Source organism: Penaeus monodon, chromosome 3 (genome assembly GCF_015228065.2).
Source record: "Penaeus monodon isolate SGIC_2016 chromosome 3, NSTDA_Pmon_1, whole genome shotgun sequence".
NCBI lineage: Eukaryota > Metazoa > Arthropoda > Malacostraca > Decapoda > Penaeidae > Penaeus > Penaeus monodon.
Window position 1 is genome coordinate 49,697,738 of NC_051388.1, and position 9,615 is coordinate 49,707,352.

At 32.8% G+C, this 9,615-nt stretch overlaps 1 protein-coding gene across 2 annotated transcripts in view; it reads left to right on the plus strand.

The window, feature by feature from the left end:
• The window catches only part of LOC119596499 (microprocessor complex subunit DGCR8-like), a 40,145-nt gene extending 31,178 nt beyond the window's left edge, over positions 1-8,967 (plus strand). For both annotated transcript variants that reach the window (XM_037945776.1, XM_037945784.1), the window contains exons 3-14: positions 51-164; positions 561-743; positions 2,109-2,251; positions 2,966-3,130; positions 3,312-3,444; positions 4,044-4,194; positions 4,427-4,524; positions 5,265-5,402; positions 6,913-7,097; positions 7,531-7,788; positions 8,042-8,236; positions 8,347-8,967. In XM_037945776.1, the coding sequence (XP_037801704.1) occupies positions 51-164; positions 561-743; positions 2,109-2,251; positions 2,966-3,130; positions 3,312-3,444; positions 4,044-4,194; positions 4,427-4,524; positions 5,265-5,402; positions 6,913-7,097; positions 7,531-7,788; positions 8,042-8,236; positions 8,347-8,439 (1,856 nt within the window). In that variant the 3' untranslated portion in view covers positions 8,440-8,967. The remainder of the gene's footprint in view (positions 1-50; positions 165-560; positions 744-2,108; positions 2,252-2,965; positions 3,131-3,311; positions 3,445-4,043; positions 4,195-4,426; positions 4,525-5,264; positions 5,403-6,912; positions 7,098-7,530; positions 7,789-8,041; positions 8,237-8,346) is intronic.
• Positions 8,968-9,615: the final 648 nt, after the last annotated feature.

The following is a 9,615-nucleotide window of genomic DNA, read 5'->3' on the forward strand; positions in this document are numbered from 1 at the left end:
ATGTAGGGACTTCATTATTCATATATATTTTCTTGTCTCTCTTTCCACAGCAAGTTTAACAAGAGCATCTGGTGGCAATGATGTTTTAGCAGATCCACGCTATGAGGGATTCCAACTGCTGGATGAAGTACATGATGGAGATGATGATGACAATGACGAACCAGGTTTTGCCAATTTGTTCACTTTAAATTATGTGGTAGAATTCATAATTCACTTTTGTACAAGATTCTTGATTTTTGATCAACTTTCCGAGAAGACAGGTGCATCACTTTATGAGACCTGCTTGATGGCAAATTTGATTTATTTATTTATTTATTATATATATATATATATATATATATATATATATATATATATATATATATATATATATATATATATATATATATATATATAAATTTTTTTTGTTAGTGTGTAAAATAAGGAAAGTATTTTATTTTGTATTGAAATCAATTAAATTGCAAATTTAGGAAGATGAATGATAAAAAGCAGTTTGATCCAAAATGTACATCAGAAAGAGGGCATTTGCTCAGAATTTATTTATTTATCTTTATTCCCAGATGGACAAGATTCAGAGGAGGATTATGAGTACGATTCAGAAGTACCTGAAGAGGAGATTGATGCCCTGCTGGAGGAAGGCTTGCCTGAAGAGATGAAAGGGCCGAGAAAGAGAAAAAGAGAAATGGCCCTTGGGGAAAATGATGAGAGCCCCTACGACGAAAGAGAAAAAGTGGTTTTGGTTGGTAAGTTCAGTGCCAGGACAGGTGGTCTTCACTTGAACTATTTTTCAACAGATTACTGAGTTTTTAATTATTGAATTGTTGTAGGGTACTCTTGTTTTGATTTCTAGATTTTTTTCTTCTTTTTAAGGGAGTGTAGACAGTGTTTGCTCCTGAAGTAACCAAATGGATATGATTTTATTCTGCTGAGAGATATTGCATTTGCTCTGTATTTGTATCAAATCGACCAGTGGCAGAACTGATAAACTTCAGTGAAATATCCAGCTTTCTCAAATATGTGTAAAGATAGACAAATGCTCACTTACAGATATATTTGTTGTACCATCAGAGATAGTTAAAGAAAATGGTGGGATATTGATGTGTATATACACTTGGTTTTATCCAGACTTCTCAACAATGAATTAGCTATATTATAAGTTTGGATTATAGTGCCTCTCACTACAATCCTTTTCTAGTTTAATGAACTAAATAGTCTTTAGTCTTATGGGTCTTGTTAATTGATGAGACTAGGTATAATCTGACTTGATTTGCATTATACATATATATATATATATATATATATATATATATATATATATATATATATATATATGTGTGTGTGTGTGTGTGTGTGTGTGTGTGTGTGTGTGTGTGTGTGTGTGTGTGTGTGTGTTGTTATGTATAGTAGTTAGTGATATGTATGTATATATAGTATATATATTATGTATATATATATTATATATGTATATGTATATATATTATATGTATATATATGTATATATAATATATGTATATATTATTATATATGTATATATATATGTATATATGTATTTATATAGATATAATATATATATATATATATCTATATATATCATATAATATATATATATATATATATATATATATATAATATATATATTATATATATTATATATATATTAATATATATAATATATATATATATTATATATATATATACTATATAATTATACTATACATATATTATATACATTATATATATATATATATATACTATATATTATATATAATACATATATATATATAATATATATATTATATCATATATATATATACATATTATATATCATATATATATAATATGTATATATGTATATATATGTATATATGTATATATATTATATATATATGTATATATATATGTATATGTATAATATTATATATATATATAATGTATATAGTATATATATATATATATATATATATATATATATATATATATGCCATACAATACTAAGATAAACTGCCATGTGATAGCATGCTGTATCTCATCTAAAACATAAGTGTCTGAATGTTGATATTGGGTAAAAGGTAGTATCAGAGTTTGAGTTTTTTCCTTTTATCTTTCAGAAAAAGGAAATAGTCACTTTGAAGTACTACCAGAAGGATGGGTTCAGGTGACACACAACAGTGGAATGCCTGTTTATCTTCATAAACAGACAAGAGTTTGCACAATGGCAAAACCTTATTTTTTAGGACAAGGTAGCGTCAGGGTAAGCACAAGAATCTCTATGTCTGTCTTTGCCTTAGGAAGGTGTTTGTATTACAAAATATAAGTGGAATAAAAATATCACAAGTATTGATAATAAGATATAGAAGAAAGGATTTTGTTATTTTCTGTGTGTGTTTGCAAGGCCTTTGTGTATTTTTTTTTCCAAATTTTGGTTCGCATCTCAGAATAAAAAATTAGGAGTATTTTGATTCAGATATTGTAAAACCCTATTATTTCATTACATCCGAAAACATGAACATATAAATATTCAAAGTAGTATCCAGGTAGTTTTAAGGCATTGATTTTTTTTTTTTGTGTGTGTGTGTGACCCTATAGTAACATAAAATGATTGCCACTTTGTTAGGATGATGTTTATTCCACCTTGTTTTTGTTATTGGACAAGCCAGTTATTTGTTTATTTTTTTATTGTTAGTGTTTTTTATTTTGTAGTTTTATAAGAAAGGGGTGACTGAGCTGACTTACATATTGTGGCCACTTATTGCCTTTTTTTTTTAATGAAGATAATGTGACTCAGGGAATCTGGTATGTTTTGGGAAAATATTTTTGTCCTGAAATTATGAAAGTTTAGAAACATTAAAAAAAAGGAAATCCATGGTCAGCCTGCCATATGTATTTACAATATAATATAGTAGATATAATGGAATGCCATTATTCTCTTTAGTTTTTAAGAATGTTTATTCATTTATGTTTTCAGAAACACGACATACCCCTAAGTGCTATACCTTGTCTCCAATACCTGAGAGCTCTAGCAGATGAGAAAACAAGCAGTCAAGAAAGCAAAGAAACTAGTGAGAAGGAGACCTCAGAAGGGGAAGAGAGTCAGCAAAGTAGGCCTGGAGTCGGCATGAATGCGAGTCAGGTAAGCTTCAATGTTTTTTATAAAAGTTTTGACCTCGTAAGATTAAGTCTAGGAGAGATTTGTTTGATTGAATTTGTTCCTTTGCTCACAAATGAAACTGAGTTGATAATTTTTTAGTTAATATCAATTTATCATATTAGGTAGTAATTTGCATTAAAATAAACAAATGAAACAACAACAGGTGGAGGATCAGTTGGGAGTCGTTGAGAATGGGATAGACACTGTGAAAGCGACATCAGTCAGCAGGGCCACATCATGTCCTGTGACTGGGGGGAGTTTGGCAGCTGCTTTGGCTCTCAATACGAACAAGGAAGGTATGCATCATTTCATTTTCTTTCACACTGGAAGGAACAGTAAACTTCCTGCAACCACACTCATTTTTTAAATTAGAGAATGGAACTTCTTGGCACTGTTGATGGGTAGGGTTTTTAAATGACATGACAATGCATTTATTTATCCTGAATTATGCAATATTGCTTTGAAATTATTTGTTTGTTTGATTTTATTGGTAATGAAAATGTCTAATTTTATCTTATTATACTTCGTCTCAGTCTTGATACCACAATCATAATTATTATTATTTTTGTTTATCAAATATTACCAGTGGCATAAAGTTGCACTTATGAAGTTTGCAAGATATGGGTATGTGTTTTCCATTTTGCAAATGTTTAGTTAAATGTACTTTTCATTTTTATTACTAGGTGTCTTCATTTGTCACCTATCAAAATTGCTTTCAGATTTGTAAATAACATCATGATAAATATTCTTCTTGTCTTTTTTCTCCCTCTAAATTAGGTTGGTCACATTTTAATACAGTATTGTCAGTGATTGTAGAATGACACTTTTCTATGGGAATATCCCCATTGTCTTATATGTTTATTCTATCCCCTGAACTGACACCTTGTGTTTATAGGAGGTGCCCCGCCTGCTGGGTTGATGGTAGGCAATGCCAAGATAGAGACAGCAGTGGAGAATCTGCAGCAGCAGTCTTTAGACGAACTTGAAGTCAGGGAATACTGCAAGAACCGATTTCTTTTTAAGAGCATTAAGATTATTAGGTTCAAGTGAGTGCTTAAGATTATTTTTGTTTTGTAAATTTAGAAGCAATGGTTAATTTTATATGTTGTAAATTAATTTTTGGAGCTGGATTGATAATTGAAGTTAACATATCTTCAGAAGAAATTTCATATTTATTTATTTATTTATTATTATTATTTAAAATAAAATATGCAGCAACATCTTTTATTGTCTTGTATATTTGTGTAAATGTGCTCTGATAAAGATTTTGAATTAAAGATCCTGGGCTGAAAGAAGAAGTTTCCAGAAGATGAGCAAGAAAAAAGACAGACCACAACTCCCAGAAGGAACCAAACTTATATCCCTTAGGAGACAAGGTGAGAACCATAGAGCACAGAAAAGCTGCACAGTAGGTCCTTAGATGTCTGTGGTTACTTCTCTTACCATTCCAAAGATATTCTTTGTTGAAAGTAAAATGTTGTGAAGAGGCATTTGTTGTTCATGTGTTGTGACATTGTTTGAGTGGTGAAAATGTTCGAGGGGAATATCTGTAGATGAATGTTGGTAATTATCTCATTTTTTCATTTAGTCCATGAGCAGGTATATTTTCTTGCCATGGAGTTTATTTTGAATGTGATTAAATTAATTACCTGAAATCCCATTGTCCTGTTTGTAATGCTTATTGTAAGTCCATCATGAAGAGGACTTGCCACTAATGGGAACATTATAATACAGGAAAATCATTGTCATTGGAAGTGCTGCAATAAAATGATGAAATATTGTGCACTGCAATAAAAAGCTACCGGTGTATATTACATGAAAAGTAAATGTCAACTAAATATCTTCAGTGTGTCTTTAAAGAACGTCTTATCATTCTTTGAAGTTGAAATATTAGCAATGCAAAATAATTTGTATTACTTTAGCATTTTTTACATTATAATCATATACATGGTAACACTTTTATTACTCTGAATAATCTAGACATGACATGTCAAAAAAATGACAGTGGCAGCTACATTACATTTTAAAATATGATAGTATTACCTACATATGTTCATGAAATTTTGAAGTGAGTATGAATCGGTCTCTTTTCATGCTATATTCTTTTTTGTAACAGAGGAGGATGGTGTACCAGCAGCCAGTAGTAAAAAGGAGTGGATTATGAATCCCAAAGGAAAGAGCTATGTGTGCATTTTACATGAGTATGTGCAACATGCTCTTAAAAAACAGCCAAAGTATGTCTTCAAAGAAGTAGGTGAGTGGAAATCAGTTTTCTTGTTTGGTCATGACTGCTGTTATAGAGGAGTCACAACCCTGCAAAAGTAGGCTGAAAGTCACTTTTTAGTCTCATTTCATGGGAAATTGTATATGCTGCAGCCAAAATTGTAGCATGTGGGGAAATAATAAATTTCCGGTGCTTAAAATTTTTCCCCTTGAATGGCTGACTGTATGCAGTGCCTGGTTTAATATGATGTGAAGCAGCTGTTAGGATTAAGTTAACCCACCCAAATGTTTCTGAAATCACATTTTTTTCTTAATGTTTGTAGAATGGTCCTAATTTGCAAATTCTGAAAATATGTGTTTAAGTTAGCTAATTCTGTTAATGCTGACTCTTCTTGCTATAAAGACAATGAAGAGAGTGCAATATTTGCAGATGATTTTAGATTTGAAGAATATGTAAAAGCACTGTTGAATCTTGCTGTTGCATTTCTAATTACCATAGTTATTGGCAAAGCTGTCTTTGAAGTCTCACTATTTTATGTAAAAAATTCAAGTGCATTCCAAGCCATTAACAAGACATGTTCAAATGATTCCAAGGTAAATGAAATACCCAGCAAAAAGTGAAGTAAGAATGATAGATGATGGCATAGGAAGGCCACTTTTTTAAAAAGAATACCATAAATATGATCAAGAGCCAACTAATATCTGGTTTGCATGATCAAGCACTGCCTCTTTGGCACAAGGGTTTTGCTCTTCATGAGGCACTCTTAATGGGCAGATAAATGAAATGCCCGTCACCATAGCAAGTGAAATCACCAGATAGTGGCCATGCTGCATTCAACCACCCATTAGTAGTACTAAGGCCAGTTGTGTAGACAACATCACAAGCATTATCAGCAGACTTTGCCTAGTATGGCACAGACTACCAGACAGCCAAAGCACTTATTTTGAATGTATTACAAATACGAAGATTTTTTTATTATTTATTTTTATGTCTAATCATACATTGAAGCTCCCTTCTACCACTGAAGTGACTTACACAATCATTCCCTTTTTTATATGTGAGATATGAATGATAGAACAGTGATTTATATAGTATTTTAAATGGTAAGCCATTTTCAAGGAAATATGTTGAAATGCCTAAACTGATAATATGACCCAAAACTAAGTTGTGTAAGACCTTAATGACTTATATACAGTTACTATGTCATATTATCTTTAATGATTATAATAAAGATCAAAAGAATGCAAGATAAAATTTAGCTTAAGTATCATATGACAAGGTAATGGCTAAGATATGACAGTGGAATTAAGTCAATTATTCTAAACATCTCCCTGTTTGTATATGCCTAAAAGAAATTTAATTGAATGACATCAGTCAGCTGTCAGTAATATTAATGGTTTATTTATCTGTGTGTGTATATTTGATATGTACATGAATTAAGGTATGCAGTCTATGTGTAACATGTTTCTTTGTGGCAAATATAATGTAATGTAATATATGCATGCACATATAGTGACACTGATATTGCTTATTTTTTTAGAGAATGCTGCTACACCATATGCTGCCACCATCATCATCAATGACATGCACTACAGCACTGGTTATGGTAGTAGCAAGAAGCAAGCAAAAACAGAGGCAGCTAAAGCAACACTAGAAATCCTTCTTCCTGAGTTGGGTGAAAAGATACGGGAGGAATCAAACACTAAGGGAGACGCGGATTTGTCTGTAAGTTCCATTTTTGTGGAAATTTGTAAGGATTGTTGCTACAAAATGGCCATTAATTTGAGATTCTCTCTCTCTCTCTCTCCCTCCCTCCCTCCCTCCCTCCCTCCCTCCCTCCCTCCCTCCCTCCCTCCCTCCCTCCCTCCCTCCTCCCTCCCTCCCTCCCTCCCTCCCTCCCTCCCTCCCTCCCTCCCTCCCTCCCTCTCCTCTCCTTATCCTTATCCTTATCCTTTTCTTATCCTCCTCTCCTCTCCTCTCCTCTCCTCTCTCTTTCTTTCTTTCAGATTGATGTTGTTAGATTAGATAAGAGACTGTGTCTTTGACATATTTTGTTTTACTGCAGAGATGTCATTGTGAGGTATTTTTTATTCTTTCTTTTTTCCCTTCTTTCTCTGATTCAAGTTATTTTCATTCATCCTATGTTTTCTCCTTCCAGTTCTTCGATGAAATCCGCATAGAAGACCCAAGGGTACCAGAGCTCTGCAATAAAACAAGTGAACTTTCACCCTATTCCATTTTACTCAACTGTCTTCAGAGAAACTTTGGTCTTAATGGTGCCAATATTGAATCCAGATTAGTCACACAGAAGAATCAGAAGAATGAGTTTGTGATGACAGTTGGAAAACACACCGTGCAGGTCCAATGCAAGAACAAGAAGGATGGGAAACAGAGAGCCTCACAAGCTATCCTTCAGGCATGTTTTACTTCCTTATCTTATGAAAAATTGAGCTGCTTCTGTTGGACTGTGTGTCTGCTGTCTCTGATATTTGGCAAACAGAGGGTTGGTTTCCTCTCCAAAATAGTGTAACACATTCTTTTCAGTTTCCAAATGGGAGAAACACCTACATTAAGTTTATAATTTTTTATTTTAATGTCAGGATCACCCCCCTACCCTTTGAACCTTCCATTACTGAATCAGGTTGGCTAACTTGTCCAAAACTCCACAGAAACTCCACCCACACATCAGCAGCTGGGGCTCTTTACTAAGGTTATATGGTAACCGGTCAATGCAAACTATGAGAGAGAAAAAGGCAGAGGAGCAAGAGATCACCTTACTGCAGTCAAATGCCACTGTGAACCAGCCAAACACCTCCATCATAAACAAGCTAAAACTGGAGATGCTCAAACTGCAGGAAATGAAGGTAAGGCAGTCTGCTTCAGAACCAAATGGATGATATGTATGTGAAAATAATCCACTATGCACTCTCTAGGATATATTTGAACTTTATCTGTTTTTTGTTTTTGCTTCCAGAATTCCATTCAACCAATTGGAAGATTCCTCCCTCCTGAAGATGTTGCACTTCCCTCTGCTTCAGGAATCGATCTTAATAATGTTGATCTATAAAGGAAATAATTTATCCTTCTTTTTTATGATGTGATTGTGAGGGTAATTACTTGAACTGTCTCCAAGATGTGAATGTATGTACCAGGTTTTTTTATTAAACTTTTTATCAATGATATTTAAAAAAGAAATGTGATATTAACACAAGGTGCCCACCCTTATGCTGTGATGAACAAGACCATAAAATTGCCTGTGATATACAAGTGCATGAAGTCCCAAGTTTGTTTTACAGGTAGCCTATCTATTTTTTATCACAGATGCCAGTGATTTCTGTACTTAATAGAGCAGCTGACTTATACTGTTAAATCCGTTAACAGATCTCACTTTCATGTTTTTAACCATTTTGGAGTTATGCAGAAATAAAACTGAAGAAATATGGAAAACACCTTCCAGTTACATGCAGTCTTTCACTTTTTCCATATCATGCTATTATGATATTTGTTCTCCATGCACATCATTTGCCCCATGTTTTCAGTTTAGAATAAAGAAAATGCTTTAAAAGAGACCAAATCAATCAATAAAAGAGGTAATTATTTCAGTGTTTTACTCTTTCCCAAACCACTTTACATTTTTGTGTACCTTGAGTATCATTGTTTGGTTGGAGATGGAAAGTAAATTGAAAGTAGTGCAGTATAAGGCAGGGGAAGAGATATCAGATACATTCCCAAGGTATTTTAATATGCTTGGAATTTCCCTTGTAATATTGATTTATTAATAATTGCAGTGATGATCGAGGGAGTGTGAGTCAAGATGTAATAAAGCCATATAATTACTAGTAATGACCTTGTCCGATGTAGTCCAATGCCGAACCACTTATTTGACATAATAAGGAAGCTGATGTGTGCCTTCAAGATGCCCATCTGACATCTCAGGGACAAACTTGTTCCTCAGATCTGAACTGCAAATTGGTTATAACGTCTGGAAAATGGCAGATTTTTCTAGAATTTACATAGCTTATAACATGAAGCAGTTACTCTTTTTCACATACTGTAAATTACATTTTTACTAGTATGTGTGTGAGGATTACATTCCCTAGGTTGTGGAAAATATTAATTTTACTTCCTAAACAAGCTTTTTTGTGTGTATGTTTTTATAGTAATTCGTATGTGTAAGTAATAAGCAAATTATATGTAGTATAATGTATGAAAGCAAACGTGGCGATTGATGTCACTCGTAACG